Consider the following 21,784-nt stretch of genomic DNA (forward strand, 5'->3'; position numbering starts at 1 on the left):
ATAAGTAGTGCCATACTGGGAAAGACCAAAGGTCCATCTAGCCCAGCATCCTGTCACCGACAGTGGCCAATCCAGGTCAAGGGCACCTGGCACGCTCCCCAAACGTAAAAACATTCCAGACAAGTTATACCTAAAAATGAGGAATTTTTCCAGTCCATTTAATAGCGGTCTATGGACTTGTCCTTTAGGAATCTATCTAACCCCTTTTTAAACTCCGTCAAGCTAACCGCCCGTACCACGTTCTCCGGCAATGAATTCCAGAGTCTAATTACACGTTGGGTGAAGAAAAATTTTCTCCGATTCGTTTTAAATTTACCACACTGTAGCTTCAACTCATGCCCTCTAGTCCTAGTATTTTTGGATAGCGTGAACAGTCGCTTCACATCCACCCGATCCATTCCACTCATTATTTTATACACTTCTATCATATCTCCTCTCAGCCGTCTCTTCTCCAAGCTGAAAAGCCCTAGCCTTCTCAGCCTCTCTTCATAGGAAAGTCGTCCCATCCCCATTATCATTTTCGTCGCCCTTCGCTGTACCTTTTCCAATTCTACTATATCTTTTTTGAGATACGGAGACCAGTACTGAACACAATACTCCAGGTGCGGTCGCACCATGGAGCGATACAACGGCATTATAACATCCGCACACCTGGACTCCATACCCTTCTTAATAACACCCAACATTCTATTCGCTTTCCTAGCCGCAGCAGCACACTGAGCAGAAGGTTTCAGCGTATCATCGACGACGACACCCAGATCCCTTTCTTGATCCGTAACTCCTAACGCGGAACCTTGCAAGACGTAGCTATAATTCGGGTTCCTCTTACCCACATGCATCACTTTGCACTTGTCAACATTGAACTTCATCTGCCACTTGCACGCCCATTCTCCCAGTCTCGCAAGGTCCTCCTGTAATCGTTCACATTCCTCCTGCGACTTGACGACCCTGAATAATTTTGTGTCATCGGCGAATTTAATTACCTCACTAGTTATTCCCATCTCTAGGTCATTTATAAATACATTAAAAAGCAACGGACCCAGCACAGACCCCTGCGGGACCCCACTAACTACCCTCCTCCACTGAGAATACTGGCCACGCAATCCTACTCTCTGCTTCCTATCTTTCAACCAGTTCTTAATCCATAATAATACCCTACCTCCGATTCCATGACTCTGCAATTTCTTCAGGAGTCTTTCGTGCGGCACTTTGTCAAACGCCTTCTGAAAATCCAGATATACAATATCAACCGGCTCCCCATTGTCCACATGTTTGCTTACCCCCTCAAAAAAATGCATTAGATTGGTGAGGCAAGACTTCCCTTCACTAAGTCCGTGCTGACTTTGTCTCATCAGTCCATGTTTTTGTATATGCTCTGCAATTTTATTCTTAATAATAGCCTCCACCATCTTGCCCGGCACCGACGTCAGACTCACCGGTCTATAATTTCCCGGATCGCCTCTGGAACCTTTCTTAAAAATCGGAGTAACATTGGCTACCCTCCAGTCTTCCGGTATTACACTCGATTTTAGGGACAGATTGCATATTTCAAGTTGCTTCTGTGAGTATCTTATACTCTGTAGAAATAGACAAAATCTTTCTCGAGGTGGTGGAGATCCAGTATATAGGCTATGGGATCACCAGGGACTCTATATGCTTGGGTAGATCTGGGAAGAGGGGAAATTATTATCTTTTTCTGAACTGCAGGACGAGTACGGGTTGCCTCGACACCATCAGTTTCACTATCAAAGACTGAGGGATTACATATACAGTACCATAAAGCCCGAGGGAAGCTAAGTAGAACCCGACTGAGATTTGGTTTCCGTTTCGATTCTGGTGCTGAAATTGACTCAAAAAGCTGTTTTTGGCACGTTTCTGTTTCTGCAAAAAAGCTTTCTGCAGGGTATTGGTTACAGTCAAAACTGGTCTCTTGTTTAGTTGCCGAAACCCCGCCCCATCCCCCAGCCCTGGAAGAGAAGCTCACCTCCGGCAGCAAAAGATGCAGCTCACTGGCTCTGACAGTATAAGAAGCAGTAGCAGCTCAACTCCAGTAGCAAAAAAAACTCACCCCCAGCAGAAAAAAAAAAAAAAGTGTGATCTAACTGCTGCTGCTATGGATAAGACACTTATGTTCAGTGAATGGCCCCGAGAGTGCAATCAGTGCATCAGAATAATACCAAATATAACCCTGATCCAAAGAGATTCATATTCAATACACTTACTAGCAAAACAGTTTGAAAATGTGAACAACTTAAGGTTCTGAGACTACATTGAAATAATATGCATAGCATAACTTCCCTTCAAGCAGTCTATTTACTTTAGCACAGTCTCTCCTACACACTTCAACTTCAAGCCGTCAATTATGCTCTAACTGCTGCTGCTATGGGTAATACAGTAGTAGTAATAAATTTGTTCACATCCACAACCAGGCACAGATCTTTTTCTATTGTTTCAGTTTGGGTTCTGGCCGAAAATAAGCACCTAGTTTCGGCCACATTTTTCGGTTTTGGCCAAAAATGGACAAACATTTTCAGTGGCAGTTTCAGTTTCGGGCTGAAACTGAAAAAAAATGTTTTGGTTGGGCTCTAGAACTGAGTTTAGAGGAGACACTGTTGGAGCAGGCAATTCAATGGGGTAGTTCCAGAGGATGTGTCTCACATCTATATAATGCATTACTGCTGTACAATGTGTCAGTATTATGATATACTGAGAGATGAGCAAGACTTGGGGGTCACTTTTAGATTCCAAAAAATGGGTGGGAGCACTGAGCTATCTTCTAAAGGTGTCTGTAGCCAGCTCCTTGGTACAGAATGGTTACAAAATACTAAATCACTGGTATTATACCCCCTCCCGCCTGGTGAAAATGTATGGTCAAGGCCCTGGTCTCTGCTGAAGGGGCAGTGTGGACAGCAGAGATACGTACCATATTTGGTGGACTTGTCCCAGAATACAACCACACTGGGAAGAGATCCTTTGCTTTGTTCGGCAGGTGACTGGTGTAGACTACCGGGCAAGGGCCGAATATTGCTTGCTATATTTTAAACCATTGGGTATCAAACCAGATCTACGTATATATACTGGCAACTAGCTTTTTTTGTAGCCAGCAAAATTGCTCTAGCGATGGCTTGGAAGCAACCCAAGCCATCCCCTGCAGTGTCAATTCTTCACAAAATGGACTGCATATATCTGATGTCAAAATTTACATCTTTGAGAACTGGCCACATAGCTCATTTCACCACCGGTGGGACAGATATCATGCTTGGCCATCCCAATTGGGGATTTACCCTGATAATGCCTGTTTTAATACAAGTTAGAGCTTACACACTTGTTATGTCTGCATGTAGATTGCTGCTCTCTCCTAGGGATTCTGTATGGTTTTTTTTTGGGGGGGGGGGGTGGGAGAGCCAATTGTAGATGGTTTAATGTGTTGACGTTAGCATTTTGCATGCAAAATCTTTCTATGTTAATTGTACTGAAAAGATATACAAAAAAAATAGACATCAGGTCAAGATAGAGATCTGGCACTTATCCAGGAATTTGTAATCCAGGCTGACCATTGACATAGTAGGGTTCAAAAGAAGTCTGGACAAGCTTCTGGAGGAAAAGTCCATAAAGATTATTGGCCAGGCAGAGCTATGAGCCCTTTTAGGATCTGCCAGGTAGCTGTGACTCAGATTAGCCACTGTTAAAGACAGGATACTGGACTCAGTTACTACCTGGATATGACCTGCCAAGACACTGCCACTGAATATCTTTACAGACTGAGTCAGCACTATCCGGACAATGCCACTAAATATCTGCATAGACTGCCTCAGTACTATCCAGATATTGTTGCTAAATATCTTCACAGGCTGCCTCAGTACTATTCAGATACTGCCGTTATCTTTACTGAATTCCTCGGTACTATCCAGATAGTGCCACTGAACATCTTTACCAACTGCCTTGGTACTATCTGGACAGTGCCGCTGAGGATCTTTACCGACTGCCTCAGTACTATCTGGATAGTACTGCTGAATATGTTTACCGAGTGCCTTGGTACTATCCGGACAGTGCCGCTGAGTATCTTTACTGACTGTCTCGGTACTATCCAGATAGCGCCACTGAATATCTTTACCGACTGCCTCGGTACTATCCGGACAGTGCCGCTGAGGATCTTTACAGACTGTCTCGGTACTATCCAGATAGTGCCTCTGAATATCTTTATTTATTTATTGCATTTGTATCCCACATTTTCTCACCTATTTGCAGGCTCAATGTGGCTTACATTGCTCTGCCCTGGCTATTGCCATGGCAGAATAGAAATATAATTAATAATACCACATGAATATGAGTAACATAGTAGAATAAAACATTAGGTATAACAAGATTGATAATGAAATAACCGACTGCCTCGGTACTATCCGGATAGTATCACTGAATATCTTTACAGACTGCCTCGGTACTATCTGAATATTGCTGGGGGAGAGCCAGAGTGGAGACCATTGTTATCCGAGTAGAACAAAAAGAACGCTCTCCGGATAGTGTGGTGCTGGCACCTCACCACTCTATCTGGATATTCAGCTGCAGCCACTATCTTGGATGCTCCCACTGAATATTCCGATTTTTATTTCCTGTGGCAGCCAGAATGTTTATTTTTTTTTTGTTTGATATATACCATCCTTCGTCAGGCACATCAGAGTGGTTTACAAAAAAAAAAAGCATATAGCAGCCAGCTAACTGGGCAGCAGATGGGGAAGACAGACACAGACCACAAACAAGAACCATAAACTAGGAGGGGCAGGAGTGACACAGATAAAATTACAGTTCCAGCATGGGATGACCTATATCATCAGACAGCATAAACAATTTGAAAATAAACTAGAGTGTAACATTACAGGTACATGAAAAGATGTTTTTTAAGAAACACCGTGGACAAAACCAGACTAATCCCTTACAGAGTTTAAAACCTGGTGCAAATTTAGGCACATAAGGTCAGGAAGTTCAGACAGACAGCTTTCAAAAATGTTATCTATGGGGTCATGTTCAGTGGCATTTATCCAGACAGGAAAAGCTGAAAATCCAGACAGACTGCCTCAGCATTATTTGGTAGTGCCAGGGTGGGACAGGGGCAGAGCTAAGGCACAGCCAAGAGTTACCTAGTTCCCTCCTATTTCTATAAACTTGTGTGCACAATTTTACACTTAGTGTGCAAAGTTGCATGCACAAGTTATAGAATATTGTCAGTTAAACACACAACAATATAATAATTAACTGCTAATTGGTGTTCATGACCAATAATTGGCTATAATTGGCTTAGCTGGTTAAGTGCTAATATTCAGCACGAGATAGCCTGTTATCTCTGCTGAATATTAATGCTTAGTAGTCAACCGACTAATACTGCATGATATAGCCGGCTATCCGCGAATATTCAAGCGCTGTCCAGCTAAGTTTAGTGGGCAAATCGGACCGCATAATTAGCAGTCCTATCTTTGCCCGCTATTAACTTCACCGGCCAGCGCTAAATATTTATTTACTTACAGCATTTATATCCCACAATTTCCCACCCATGGGTAGGCCCAATGTGGCTTACAACAGTCTACATAAACACACAGCAAGTCAGGGGTCAAACAATTAATGTCCTAGAAATATTCACATAGCCGGTTAAGTTACAGACGAAAAAACCTGGATATTCAATGCTATATTAAAGAAGAGCTGGATTAAGAACTGAGAGTCTACTGGTAAAGTTTTTACTTGGGAATGATTTAGCTGTCTGATGAAGCTTGATCACCTCACCTAGCCTAGAACAGCACAGTGGCTGTCATTTAAAAAAAAAAAAAAACTGAGCACCATGGGCTGAATATTACATTAGAAAAACACAACTTCCATGCCCACTTAGCAAACATACAGGCCAATGTAATAAGACTATGCTAAAAAGCCACATTAGATTGTTCATGAAAGTTATCCTAAATTGTGTGCTTTTTTTAAAAATTTACTTCCGATGTAATATCTTTACAGATTGCCTTGGTACTATCTGGATAGTCTATTCTAAAACAAAAGAAAAATAAAAAGCACTAAATTGGAAGTCAGGTCAAGCAATACACTGAAACAAAAATGAACTTCAAAGTAAAACTTTACTTGCATTTTAACCTCAGCTTTAAAACGGGGATGCAATTAACTGCTGTTAAAGTTTATTTGTGTTTATTCATAAACAAAAATATCACAGCAATGTACGCTTTTAGCAATAATGACATCTTCATTTAGGACCTCAAAACTTCTGCTTATGAATTTAGGTCTTTCATTCATTTGCCATTTATTGAATTTACCCAACACTGTTTTCTCTTCATTCTCAAATCTAGAGATCTGAACAGCTTTGTACAAAAACCAGAAATCCCCAGATCGTTAGAAAAGGACTGAACATGAACGATTACTGATCAAAGGAGTTTGCACTACTAACATGCTCAATATTACTGTTTAGTACTTTAATTTCTGAAAGAAAAAAAGGACATCAACCAAGTTGTTATAAAACCATTCTATAAAAGGGAAAGGGGAATGGGATTTAATATACCACCTTTCTGTGTTTTTTCCAACTACATTCAAAGCGGTTTACATATTATATACAGGTACTTATTTGTACCTGGGACAATGGAGGGTTAAGTGACTTGCCCAGAGTCACAAGGAGCTGCAGTGGGAATTGACCCCAGTTCCCCAGGATCAAAGTCCGCTGCACTAACCCTTTTCATCACTTGCATTCATGGGAAGATTAAAGTTTGCCAAACTTTTAACAGTTCAGCAACCTCTGCACTTTACAGTCACTCATTCCCTTCCTCATTCACATAAATGGCTTTATTTATGATTCCAATCTGTACCAAAAATTCACTTCATATACACCGTGTTCAGCTCTGACTTTAGCTAAAGTCAGAGCTGAACACAATTTATATGAAGTGAATTTTTGATACAGATTGGTTACAACCAGAGCTTTTTTTGAGGGGTTACTTAGGGGTACTGAGTACCGGCACCTTTTCCAGTGTCTGCTAAAATTGACCCATGGACCCCAAGTTTTAATGAAAGAGCTCAGGCTCTACACACCAATTCTGCCTTGTCATAAATTCTGTGACTGGTTGCAGGGGGCCTGGCTATTGTGGGGTGAGTCCCTTCAGTGATCACCCCACCCCTGAAGGGTGGCCTGGTATTTGAGTACCGGCACCTTTTTTGCTAGAAAAAATGCACTGGTTACAACTTCATACCTTCTTGTGTGTTTTATTTATGATTCTTCAGCTAGTCTCTGAATGTGCTAACACAGGCAGGTCATTTTGTAGGCCGAGTCTTAAACATGCTGCACTGAAATACAAGCCCAAGGCTTAATTAAATGTTAGAGAATAGATTGATGCACTTCCACACCTCCTCCACTCTCTGCAAAAGTAAAGCACTTCTTTAATGGAGTCAGCATGTTTCTGTCAACTCTGTTAGCTGCTGTTGTCTTTTTGACTCTGTGGCCCAGTAGAGGAGTGTTGTAACCCTTCAATGAAGAAGAGTATTATATTCAGTATGCGAAAGTAAGAAGAGTAACTTGGCACCCCCGACAGTCCCGGGTCTCTCTCTTTCCCACAGTCTGGCCTCTTCTTACACACTGAGGCTCTGTAACTCCTCTTAGGTTGGTGCAGCTGACAGGAAGTAGAGAAAAGAAGCACAGAAAGGAAGAGAAGCATGAAAACTCCAGGCTGTCTACTTTCGACGGACCACCTCAACTCTGACTACTCATCAGCCCAGCAAAAGTGTTCCTTGGCACCGTGCAGCATTAACACTCCTTAAAAGGTGAAAATAACATTATTATTGCCTTCCAAGATGGGACACCACTCCAGCCTAGCATTATTTAATTTATTTAACACATTTGTACCCCACATTTTCCCACCGATTTGAAGGCTCAATGTGGCTAACATCAGACCGTAAAGGCAGTCACCAATCTGGTAACTATACGGATAACAGTGTAGAGGACAGGGAGATCAAAAAACGGGGTATAAGGGCAAAAGGTGAAAGGGTAAAAGTGGTCAATACTGTCCATTAATTTGCTGTGTTTCAGAATATAGGGACATATGTTGGATCCTTGGGGTAGGCCTTTCCGAATAAGCTGGTCTTGAGTGATTTCCTGAAATTAAGATGATTGTGGATTGTTTTCACAGCTTTTGGCAGTGCATTCTATAGTTGTGTACTTATAAAGGAGAAGGTGGATGCATAAATGGATTTATATTTGAGACCGTTGCAGTTAGGGTAGTGGAGGTTTAAGTTTGAACGGGATGATCTGGATATATTCCTGGAAGGTAGATTGATTAGGTTTGTCATGTATCCAGGGGCTTCTCCATAAAGAATTCTGTGGAGTAGGGTGCAGATTTTGAAGGTGATATGTTCCTTAATTGGAAGCCAATGCAGTTTCTCTCGAAGGGGTTTAGCACTATCGAATTTGGATTTTCCACCTAGTGGTTACCTCAGCAAGCTGTAAACAAAGGGAGGACAGGGTTCATATTTGTTTTTCCCACTAAAAAAACTCCTTGTGGCGTTGTGCAAATCATTTCACACCTTCCACTGCTTCAGCTCCAAACTAGATTGTAATGGGCTGATAGTCAAATAGGCTTTTCCAGTTAGGAGCAACTGCTGACTGGATAAATCTTGGTAAGCCCTATATTCAGCAGCAAATAACCTGAATATTTCCCCTGACTCTCCTGGCACTATGTGGATAATGCCAGGGAAGTCCATATGCGAAGCTGTGGAGGAGCAGACTCTCTCATCCGTAAAGCGACGATTTTTGGACAGGTGAATTTGCACATTAGTCTTCTACATGGAATAGCATCAAAGGCCTTACTGAAATCCTGGTAGGCCACATCTATCACACCCTTAATCTGGTCACCTTATCGAATAAGTCAGTCAAGTTTGGCAAGCTCTTCCCCTTGTAAAACCATTTTGTCTAGTATCTTATAAGAAACTAGTTTCTAGAAATCCCACTATATTGTCCATCAGCTGTGGATCTATTGTTAATTTTATAATAATTCTACTTTGAAGGGGGGAGGGAATTCTGTATTGCCCAGAGTTTGGCGCCCAATTTTACGCATGGATCAAAGTAATTGGTTAATTGGTGATAAAAATCAATAATTGGCATTAACAAGCAGTTAATCGTCAGTGAGTAGGAGTTACATTAGAATCTGCCCTATACCCTATTCTGTAACATGTGCACCTAATCTTCATAGCACGCAACTCCAAAGGGGATATGGCCATGGGAGGGGCATGTGCACATCAGGGGTGTTTTAGACACGGTGTTATAAAATACCTGTATTTGCACGCCTGCCATTAGTTAGGCACAAGCATTTACACCAGCCTTTGGTAGGCATAAATCCTCATACCCAATGTTAAGCACAAAATGCACATTAAGCTAGTATTCTGTAAAGGCCGTTCCATACGGAACAGCCATTTTAGAATACTAGCTAGAGTGGACCATCCTAGTTTGGTCAATCTGTACTGAATTCTTTCTTTAGCGTACATTTGTAAATTAAGTGAACCTTAAACCAAAATAAAGATGCATGTACACATATTCTTTGCCTGCTACTGAGGCTAGATTAGCACGTTTGTAATTTCCCACTTCCTCATTTTTGCCATTATTGTGGAAAAGCATCGCTTCTCTTTTCCAGTCTCTTGGAAACTCCCCTGGCTCCAATGATAAGCTGAACAAAGTTGTCAGAGGTACAGTCAGTATTCCTTTGACTGCCTATGGAATGTATTTCTATTGAGTTTTAAGTTCTTCTTCTTGATAATAGTAAGAATTTTCAATTTTATAATGCTACTGGATATATACAATGACGAACAGTTGTAATCAGTATTCTGGTCCCTGCCAAAAAGAGTGTACAATCTTAGTGGGAACCTGAGGCAATTGGAGATAAAGATGACTTGTCCAAGCTTGGAAGGTGTGGCAGAGGCAGGATTTGAACCCCAGCTTCCCTGGCTCTCAGCTCAGTGCTCCAGCTACTAGCCTTCTTCCTCTCCATTAGCAATGCCTCACTTTCATTGTTATCTTCCCAACAAGCATCTCTGCCTTACCCATCACAACTACATCTAGACCTCTCCCAGGATATTACATTTTCTTATAAATAGATCTCTGGAATTCGTTATCCCTTTTCATCAGGCAGAAACTGATCTACGTTTGGCTTTAAAAAGTCATTAAAAACCTGATGGTTCCTAACGGTTCCCTCTCCTTTCCGTCATATCCCTCAAGCTGATCTTACTGCCCTCCCCCCCCCCATCTTCCTCACTCCCCTTTATCTCTTCTCTCCTCCTACACAGCAATATTGTACCTTCTTTATTTTTAATTAGTAAACTAAGCAGTAGTACCATTCATATGATGTGTGATGGCTGCTGTAGATTGCATATGTACGTTGACTGAACGCTTTAGGTTCCTCCAAGACAATCCACAGTAACACACCACTTCTTGCTCACTTTGCATTTCAAAAATTTTTTTTTTGGGAGGGGGGGTTGTCCCTAACCTATAAAACTGCTTCCCACTATTCTTTGTCACTTATTTCATCTGTTCACAAAAGGATATGTCCTGATATACCTCCCAATACTAATTATCACTCAATCATAATTTGGTATCTACAACCACATCAAGTTGATGATTTTGCCTAACAAGCACTTGTACACCTGACTTCCCAAATTGTTTTCTACCTCCTTCTCTTGTTCTCTATCAGTTCTTTCCTTTCTACTCTGTAAAGTGACCCACCATGATTCTTGCTTTCCACTGCACAACCTCCTTTATTAATTCTCACTTGCATCTATACCATTTTTAAACTTGAGCTAATACTCTTCTTGTGTGGTCAGCAATTACGTATGTGGACTATAATTACCTGTCATTATTCTAAAGACATATAATTATAACACTATTTTTGCATGACAAAGCCTCTGCTACAAGTCACAACAATAAGATTTATATGATTCTAATCTAAAGCTTTCATCTCTAAAAACCATGATGATATTGTACCTCTCTGCAAATTTCCACGCCATTAGAGACATCAAAACAACATTTACTATGATCTTTCTACAGCCTACTCTGAACATAGAGTGCTGAGTCTGAATTTATATGTATTGATATGTCTTCAGGTGCAACAGAGGCCAGTAGAAAGTATCCCCCTCATATTCAGCACTATTTAACCGGTCAGAAATAGCTGCTGACTGGTTAAATAGCATTTTTGCGGCTAATCACGAATATTAGTTATCTCCTGCTGAATATTCACAGTTAGTGCCTACCGTTAAACTGGCTATGTTGAAAGGACTGTCCGATTAGGAGCAGATATTCAGCACCAGACTGGATAAGGTTAGTGGTTAAATCAGACCGCATAAATAGCAGTCAAATCTTTAACTGCTATAACTTAACCAGTTAGCCACTGAATACTGGTTTAACCGGTTAAAGGGATCTTTTATTTATTTATTACATTTGTACCCCACAATTTCCCACCTATTTGCAGGCTCAAAGTGGCTTACATAGTACCGTAAGGTGATAGCCACCTCCGGTGGCAAACAAATACAGAGTAATGATACTGTCAATGAGATAAATAAGTACATTTTGTCCATTTAAAAAAATCATAATTGATGAAGAATCTGCCAATAACTTCTGACTTTCTTGTTCTTGCTTGCCTTTCCTTATCTTTTAGAACATTGGTTCTGATATTTAGCGGGCAGGGGGCAATGCTTTGATTGCCTGCCACCGGCATTAAACCCAGATATTCAATGCCGGGCCATTTCTGTCGATCAGCATTGAATATCTGGGTCTTTTTTGGCTGCTAAACACTTAGGGGGTCTTTTGCTAAGGCGTGCTGGCATTTTTACTGTGTGTGCTAAAAATAGGTGCGCGTTAAACGCTAGAGATGCCAATGTATTCCTATGGATGTCTTTAGCATTTAGCGTGCACCTATTTTTATCGCACATTAAAAATGCCAGCGCACCTAAGTAAAAGACCCCCTAAGTGTTTAGCAGCCAAAAAAGACCCAGATATTCAATGCTGATCGACAGAAATGGCCCGGCATTGAATATCTGGGTTTAATGCCGGTGGCAGGCAATCAAAGCATTGCCCCCTGCCCGCTAAATATCAGAACCAATGTTCTAAAAGATAAGGAAAGGCAAGCAAGAACAAGAAAGTCAGAAGTTATTGGCAGATTCTTCATCAATTATGATTTTTTTTAATGGACAAAATGTATGTCTACAATAGGGCTGAGGTTCTCAACCTAGTCCTCGGGATACACTCAGGCGCCATTTTACTAAACTGTGTAAGTACAAGGGAGACGGATTCTATAAATAGTTCCCCAAATCAGGCACAGGTAAGATCCGTGCTAAGACAGTATTCTTCAAAGGGCGCACGCTCTTTATACATTACTATCTTACAGCGGATCTCACACCTAACTTTGGGTACCGCAACGTTGCCTGCTGGAACCTGGTGTAAATGCCGGCGTGTAACTAATCAAACTCCCAGCTGTATCTAATCTTTATTCTTTTTTTCAAACTCAGTTCCAAACAGCAGAAAATATTTAAATATTTATTTCAACAAAATTCACTGGTTTCAATGCATATTCTGAATTTTCTCACCCACATACCTCATTTCTGTATAAAATATTTTAAAATGCTTCAAGGTAAAAGTTCTTCTTCAAATTTATTTTCACACTAGCAAAAAAGGCCCGTTTCTTTGAGAGATGAAACGGGCGCTAGCAAGGTTTTTGTGTCCAGCGAGCGTCCTGTTCCCCGGCCCCCCCTGCAGGCACCCATGGCCAGGGACCCAGCTGTCCCCAACCCCCCTCCAGGCAGGCACCTGTCCGCTGCTGTCGCTGGCGCTCCATCCCTCGGCCCCCCCCTGCAGCCACCCATGGCCAGGGATCCAGCTGTCCCCCAACCTCCTGCAGGCAGGCACCTGTCCGCTGCTGTCGCTCCATCCCCCGGCCCCCCCTGCAGCCACCCATGGCCAGGGATGCAGCTGTGCCCCAACCCCCCCTCCAGGGACCTGTCCACTGCTGTCGTTGGCGCTCCGCGATGCGGTGTGCATGTGAAAAATGGCCAGCGAGAGGCAGGAGGAGATGGCGTTTCGTGGAGTGTGTTTGCTCCGCCCTCGTCGTCATCATGTTGTGACGCGAGGGCGGGGCACACACTCTTGGGCAAACCGGATATCTCGCCCGCTTCAAAGTTCCGGTTGGAGGCTTCATAGAATGTTGGAGTTGCCTTTTATATATAGAGATTTTGCAGAGCCCAGATGCCCCCATCAACATGCAGCAAGTTTCGCAGATGCTGACTCAGGGTGTGGTCCGCCAAAACTTATATTTGAAGAATCACAGTATAAGGGCCCTGTTTACTAAGCTGTGTTATAGGCACGCTAGCATTTTTAGTGCGTGCTAAAAATTAGCATGCGCTAACACTACAGACACTCATAGGAATATATGGTTGTCTCTAGCATTAGCGCACGCTAAAAACACCAGCGCACCTTAGTAAACAGAGCCCTAAATAAATACAGTGGTGAGGGAAAACAGCCCATTTTCATGCACCCTCATAGCTTGGTTGTCTTCAGGAATTTTCGTTTTGTCTAGCATGTGAATTTTTTGTTTTCATTTAAGCTCACAACTGTCAGTAGTAGCTCAAAGTGAAAGTTACATTAAGCTGCAGTAGGTATTTCCCACTTCCTGGAGGGCCTATAATCTAACAAGCGTAGTTACTAACGTGTGCTACCAGTTTTGCATATATTAGCACAGTTAGGAGACAATTCTATAACTGGGTACCTGGGAGGTGCCTATTTTCCTTTACAGAATACTAGCCTAACCATATATATACTACTACTACTACTATTTCGCATTTATATAGCGCTACAAAGCGTATGCAGCGCTGCACAAACATACTGTTTAAATGTTAGGCACAGAACTAGTGTAAGTGTTAACACCGAAATGCCGCACATACATGTGTAACCCGTGGAAGGGCATAGTCGAACGGGGTGCCCAAGTTTTCCTGAGGGCGTCCTCACAGGACATCCCCGCGAAGGGGCGGGGAAACCCATATTATCGAAACAACAAGCTGAGCGGCCATCTTTTGTTTCGATAATATGGTCGGGGACGCCCAAATCTCAACATTTAGGTCAACCTTACAGATGGTCAACATAAATGTTGAGATGGTCGACCATACAGATGGTCGTTCCCGGTTTTCGGCGATAATGGAAACCGAGGATGCCCATCTCAAAAACGACCAAATCCAACTCACTTGGTCGTGGGAGGAGCCGGCATTCGTAGTGCACTGGTCCCCCTGACATGCCAGGACACCAACCAGGCACCCTAGGGGGCACTGCAGTGGACTAACTGATGCACTAACTGAACGGAAAAAGCCCTTCCCTTACCGATCCCTTAGCGATTCGGAAAGGAATGGGCATGCATGAAGAAAATCACATGCAAATGAGCTGCTCACTGATAGCTCATTTGCACACGATTTCCTTCCTAAGGAGGGGAAGCCAGTGCAGAGCAGCCAAGCATTATGCGTGGCTGCTCTGCGCATGCCAAAGACGGCTTCATACATGCAGACAAGCTGCATGTATAATAGCTGTCTACAACCTAGATACTAATGGCAAGCCTTAGTGTGTGCTAAACTGGTAATGCACATTAGTAATTTGTACCTGAGGCAATTGAGGATTAACCCCCAAATTATAAAGAACAAAATTACAAAGCATACAGAAATGCCAAGTTACCCAGTTCCAGGCTGGAGATTTTAGGCCAGTCCTGGTTTTGAACTTATATTCCAAAGCAGTGTGGGATTTGTAGTGCCTGATCCTGACCATTTAAATTTGTTCTACAAGTTCCATAATACACCAGGATGGGGTGGTTAGAAATCCAGGACTGGTGAAAAAAAAAAAACAATCTCTAACCTGGAACTGGGTAATCTGGCATCTCTGAGCATATATTACATTACATTACAAGACATTTGTATCCCACACATATCTCCTGAATTCAGTGTGTCTTACAATCTCAGGGCCCTGTTTACTAAGGTGCGTTAGTGTTTTTAGTGTGCCTACACTTAGAGATCACTAGCCATGTAGGTGCCTATAGGGATATTGTAGGCATGTACATGGTTAACGCACGTATATGGTTAACACACATTAAAAAACGTTAACATGCCTATAACGCCGCTTAGTAACTGGGAATATTACACAGAAGGAAATCAAAATACAAAAGAATAAGTATTTCAAAAATACAAATAATAATCCCCTAAAATAATAAAATCCTCAAATTAGGTCAATCAATAAGCCAGATATTTTCTGAATAAAAAAGCCTTCAATAGTTTCCAAAATTTACCATAATCTACCTGACCTCTAATTACATGTGGAAGTCTGTTCTAGTGACTTGCAGCCTGATACACAAAGGTGTTTACAAATTATAATCTTCTTCAGGTTAGGATAATGAAGCATTAAAAACTCCCTCGATTCAGGGCTAGAATTTCTTCCTGAAAGATGAATAAGTGAAGTCATATAGTTGGGAGCAAGCCAATGCACAATTAAAAAACAAAAAAAACACAATGAGCACAATTTAAACACAATAGGCTAGATTCTATATATGGCACCTGAAAATTCTGTGTGAAAAAAAATACACCTAGGCATATTCTGTCAAGTATACCTAAATTTTACAGAATAGGCTTAAATTTCCACATAGCATATAGAATAACGCCAAGCGCCTCTCCACATAACCTAATGTAGTCACGGTCATTCACACCATGTTTTACTTGGTGTAAATCCCGACGCCTAAATTAGGGGCAGAGCAGGTATATTCTATAACAACGCTCATAGATTTCAGAAATAGCTGCGCACATTACAGAATACACTTAGCGAGTTGTGCTCATAAATCTTGATTAATGCCAATCATACAAAAAAAATCACTCCAAAAACATCACTATAAAAACAATCATGTCTTTTTTTTTCTCATAAAAGTTAACTAACTCTGGGGCCCTTTTACTAAAGCTTAGCATTCACTAACAGAATTAGCACACACTAAATGATAAGAAGCCCTAGATAAAATATGGACTTCTTAGCATTTAGCACGCGCTCTTTAGTTAAAGGGCCCCTTTGGTAATTGGCTTAACTGGTCCAGCAAATCCTCTGCTAAAGCCCAGTAACTCTTGGGGGCAGGAGTCAAGCAGGAGACCTGATTTCAGCGCTTGCCTAAACAATGAGTGTAATGAGCTCCTATTACGCTCTTTAGTTATCTATCACTGGTAGCACAGTCTATATTTCATGTGAATTATTACAATTACATTTAAACTTCTATTCCGCTATAAACCAAAACAGCTCTGTGTAGATTATGATATAAAATAGCAATTAACGTTCACTACTATTACTTTAAACATTTCTGAAAAAGTAAAGCTTTCAAAGATTTCCTAAATTTCACACAACGTGGCTCAGATTTAATACCAAACTGAAGTGTATTTCACAGAGCTGCCAAGTTGCCCAGTTCCAGGAGGAAGACTTTTTGACCAGTTCTGGTTTTAAACTTGCATCCCAAACTGGTGTGGTAGTTGTAGTCCCTTATTCTACCCACTGCAATCAGTATGCAGGTCCCATAATGCATCAGTATGAGCCCAGGACTGGCTTAAAATCTCCCTCCTGGAACTGGGTAACTTGGAAGCACTGAATTTCTAGCACTTTGAAGTTTCGTAAGCAAACATAGCAACATGGAGTTTCTTGAATTTCACTTGTTTCATCGTTGGATACTGGCGATTCAAACAAGCTTTTGAACGAAAACATTGCTGGGGAGATGGAAATATCATCAACGAGGTCACGTATGCTAGCTCTTGACCTTCAAAGACTCTAAAGCACCATTCCCAACCCAGTCCTCGAGACACAACTAGTCCCATCAGGTTTTCAGGATATCCACAATGAATATTCATGAGTTAGATTTGCATACAATTGAGGCAGTGCATACAAGTCTCTCCAATGTATATTCATTGTAGATATCCTGAAAACCCAACGGGACTAGGTGTGCCCTGAGGACTGGGTTGGGAATGGAAATAAATACACAAGTTAAAATAACAACAATGGGGTATTCTTATCAAACCTATATTTCCCCCAAATCAGCTTTGCTGCAGTGTCCTGCATCAACTGCAACTGTTTCATTTTGGTAAAATGCTAGTGCACCTTAGTAAACAGGGCCCAGAGTATAACATGTCATTATCATTACTAACGATAGATAGGTAGATAGATAGATAATTTAAATTAAAAGTATAAAAAATGTAATAAAAAAAAACATAAATTCTTAAATATAACAATATTAAAGTTATAAAAATGTCTCAAAGCAGAAAATGTTAGAAAGCAGGGCATCAAAATACACATGAATGTGCAAAATAAATAAATGTATGTAAACACATGTCTAAAGAAACTGATCTTTTTATATTGTCTGAAGAGTATATTCTATGACACCTGCTGACCATACTATAGCAGGACAAGTTTAACCACTCCTACCCTAGCTAAGAGCTTTAAACTAGTCCCTTATTTTCTTACTGCTATTACTCTCTCTTATCTATCAACTAGTAAAAGGGGCCCTTCCAACAGAAAGGAAACGGGCGCTAGCAAGGTTCCAGGGCCCCCTCCCTACCTAACTCCCTCCCTCCGTCCTCCGAGTTCCAGGCTCCCTCTCCTCCGAGTTCCAGGCACCCATCCCCTTCGAGTTCCAGGACCCGCCCCTCCCCCTCCTCCTCCCCCTGCCCCCTCCCCCCTCTCATCTCAGGACCCCCTCCCCCCTCTCTCATCCCGTGCCCTCCGAGTTCCACAACCCAGTGGCTCCCTCCCTCCCTCTCTCTCTCTCTGTGGCCTCCGAGTGCAAGCAGGACGTGTGCTGCTGCCCCTCCCCTTCGTAAGTGCCGGCTGTTGTTTAAAACATTTTACCTCCTGCTCCGCCGGCAACAGTGAAGTCCAGCATGCACGGACGCCGCTTCAGACTGCCTTTGCTTTCGCTTCTGTTTCAGCTGTTCCTCTGGTCCCACCCTTCCGCAAACAGGAAATGAGGGCGGGACCAGGGAAACAGCTGAAACAGAAGCGAAAGCAAAGGCAGTCTGAAGTGGCGTCTGTTCCTCTGGTCCCACCCTTCCGCAAACATGAAATGAGGGCGGGACCAGAGGAACAGCTGAAACAGAAGCGAAAGCAAAGGCAGTCTGAAGCGGCGTCTGTGTGTGCTGGACTTCACTGTTGCCGGCGGAGCAGGAGGTAAAACGTTTTAAACAACAGTTGGCACTTACGAAGGGCTGGGGCACCCACACACGTCCTGCTTGCACTCGGAAGTCACACAGAGAGAGGGAGGGAGGCGCTGGGCGGTGGAAATCGGAGGAGAGGGGGGGCGTGGAACTCGGACAGGAGTGGGGCCGTCGGACTGGAGTGGGCCCGTGGAACTCGGACGGACGGGAATGGAAGGAGGGAGGGAGGTAGGGGGTCATAGAACTCGGGGGGGGGGGGGCGATTGTTTACTCACCTCCGGTGGCTGCTGCTGGGTTCCCTTCCCTCTCATTTCCCATTAGTCCGCCCTGTGACGTCATCCCCAGGGCGGACCATGAGAACTGTGTTACGAACCCAGGCATCCAGACGGAGGTGCAAATTATTATATAGGATATGTTCTATATTTGCTTACACCCCATGCTATCTATTAAAATGTTTTACTGTGTATTGTGTTGACATTGTATTGTAAGATACAATATGCCATACTTTGTATTGTTGTTTGAATATTTTTTCTATTGTTTATGTTTGACTTATTCTTACTGTACACCGCCTTGAGTGAATTCCTTCAAAACGGTGGTGAATAAACCCTAATAAATAAATAAATAAATACTAGTGCAAACTAAATACTACAGATTGCAATAATCCAATTGCAAGAGTATGAATGCTGTCTATCTCCTAACCTACCAGACCCTTAATCTATAGAACAATTTATAAAATTTAACAAAGTAATCCAGAGCTTCCCAAATTTGGGGTCGGGACCTTAAATGGGATCACGAAACCAGCATTTAGGGTGACCAGTGGGCCTTTCATAGGACATTATTAGCTCATGTCACCAGTAGAGGAGTCACATGCTTTTTGTGAAGCCACAGCAAGATTGATAAACACTGAGGGGCCCGTTTACTAAGCTGCGTAAGCATCTACGCACACCCAATGAACACCAAAATGAACTTACCACCCGGCTACCACGTGGCTCTTGCAGTAATTTCATTTTGGCACATGTCCGATACGTGTCCGAAAAATAATTTTTATTTTTGGACGCGTGCCAAGTGGTATTTGACATGCGTAGGTCATTACCGCCCGGCTACCGTGTGAGACTTAGAAAAGCTAACAGCCAGCACGGGGGGGGGGGGGGGGGGGGGGGGGAGCAGTGGCATAGCCAAGGGTGGGCTCGGGTGGGCCCAGGCCCATCCACTGGGTTCAGGCCCACCCAGTAGCAGCACATCTATAATGTGGCTGGCAGGGGTTCTCAAGCCCCACCAGCCGAAAAACTCCCAACTGTCCCTCCTGTATACCTTTTAAATAGCAGATCTTTGCCTGCAGCAAGCAGCGACTGATACATACTGTTCGCACCGGCCCCACAGCCTTCCCTCTGATGTATTCCCGCCTTTGCGGAAACAGGAAGTTGCATCAGAGGGAAGGCTGTGGGGCCAGCATGAGCAGTGTGTATTAGTTGCTGCTCGCTGTTGGTGAAAATCTGCTATTTAAAAGGTATTCAGGGAAGGGCGGATGTTTGAGAGACCATATGGATGCAGGCAGGAGAGGGAGAGACCAAATCACTTGTGGGACAAGGCAGAGTTCTTCTGCCCACCCATCTTGGGCCCAGGCCCACCCAAATTTGGGTGTCTGGCTACGCCCCTGGGGGAGAGGAGGGCAGGTGATTACATTCATTAAGAAAGATGCCTACATTGTGTTACTCTCATCTCTAACAGCTAAATTTGGGCTGGAAGAGCAGGATCTTGCCTGAAAGAGTACTCGAATTGCTACCTCTCTGTACGGAAATCCCCCTCCACAGCTCCCCACAGACCCTCCTTCCTCTTCCCCATCCTCCTCCTCCACACACATCACACACCAAAAGTGGAAGCTGGTCGGTTCAGCTGTCAGAAGGAGCGTTTCTGGGAACAGTCACTAGCAAGGAACCATAACAGAGCAGATTACAAGGAGGAAGTTCGCAGGCGAAAAAAAAAAAAGGATTCGCAAATACTCAAATAAGGAAACGGAAAAGCAGGACAATGAACTAAAGGAGTGGGAAGGTTTACAGCGCTTAATGCATGAATCTTTCAGGAAGCCAAGAAATACAGATCTGTAAAATATAGATATATAGATTTTTCGGTAACTGTTCCACCTCCTTGTAGGAGCTTAGAGCAGCAAACCTAATTTTCTGCATGTATTATTTCTTTACACACTTAGGGAAGTGGGGGGGGGGGGGGGAAAGGATTTTCCAGAAATCTGTCAGTGGCAGTGCTGAACTGAAAAACTGAAACTAACATTCATAGCTAAGCTTACAACATGTGTGGCCTCAAGACGATGAATAAATTCGATGTATTTCACGCATACATGCACCGGGTTCAGGGCTAAAGTGTCAAGTTTATGTTTCAGTTTGTTCGTTTCCTTTTTTTTTTTTTTATGTGCGGGGGGTCTGACACTTTGCCACTGTCTGCGACGTGCTGAGCACGACTCCAGCATATAAACAGCAAAACCGAAAGCCAATGCGCGCCGGATTTCTGATCATCTTGAGAATTTTACAGATCCCCAACAAAGCTCGAACCACATATCCGCATATTCTTTCAAAATAACTAAATAAAGCCACGCGTAACTATTTCATCGCCCCTTGATATCTATCCTGCACACGGACATCAACGTGCCAGATCCAACAGAGTCCAAGTTGTCACTTTGGGGCCATTTCCCCCGGCCTCCCCGCTTACCTGCCTGCACCGTGTCCGACAGATCGTGGCTGCCACCGGTCCGGGGGAATTCCTTCAGTTTCCTACCGCTGATGCTCAGAAGCCCCGAGCTGGCAGCTTCCTCCAGGGCTCGCTCCAGTCCCCGGTTCAGGGGCTGGCTCAGGCTGAAGTGAGTCCCGCTGTTCTGTTGTTGTTGCTGCTGCTGGAGGAGAACAGCCGGCAAGGTCGGAGTCTCGCCCACCAGCATCGCCATCTTCCCTCGCGGGCAGCCTCCTCCCGGTGAACGGCGAGCGCTTTGCAGGGAGCAGCGCTGAGCGCTTCCCCGGCCCTTCCCAGTCTCCGGACTCTGCACAGGGCGCATGTGTGCTCCTCTTCAGCCTCCCCCCCCCCCCCTGCCCGCACTGCTCTCTGCGCGGCCTGATAATGTGCTAGGCGGGCTTTACCCGGCTCATGGCTCTGGGAAATAAGAGTGGGTTCAAGGTCGGTGCAAGTGGCGACCCTCCACTCCCCTCCCAGCTTCCTCCATCTAAGTCTTTTGGTAAATAAACTCAATTATGATGATCATCCCAACACACTACCCCTCACAAACAACAATCCTGGCTAAACTAATTTGCCCTCAACTAGCAGGACTACACAGAACTAGTGGCAACCTAACAGCTCCAGTATTCCCAGAGTTCAGAACCTAGTGTGAAGTTCTGAGCATGGGGCCCTGCCCACCGCAACAGTCTCGGATCCTCCGGTTTTGTTTTTTTCAAGTTTATTATTATATTATTTTATTTTATTTATTTATTTATTTATTTATTTAATTATTTATGACATTTATATCTCACATTATCCTTAACAAGTTTGAATTCAATGTGGCTTACAATAAACAGTA

General features: G+C 43.2%; 1 protein-coding gene across 1 annotated transcript in view; it reads right to left on the bottom strand.

The window, feature by feature from the left end:
• LRCH1 (leucine rich repeats and calponin homology domain containing 1) overlaps positions 1-21,245 on the bottom strand; it is a 346,398-nt gene extending 325,153 nt beyond the window's left edge. Inside the window, exon 1 of the mRNA XM_030200501.1 lies at positions 20,929-21,245. Coding sequence (XP_030056361.1) covers positions 20,929-21,160 — 232 coding nt within the window. The 5' untranslated portion in view covers positions 21,161-21,245. The remainder of the gene's footprint in view (positions 1-20,928) is intronic.
• Between the last annotated feature and the right edge of the window lie 539 nt (positions 21,246-21,784).

The sequence above is a fragment of the Microcaecilia unicolor genome, chromosome 4 (assembly GCF_901765095.1).
Source record: "Microcaecilia unicolor chromosome 4, aMicUni1.1, whole genome shotgun sequence".
Lineage (NCBI taxonomy): Eukaryota > Metazoa > Chordata > Amphibia > Gymnophiona > Siphonopidae > Microcaecilia > Microcaecilia unicolor.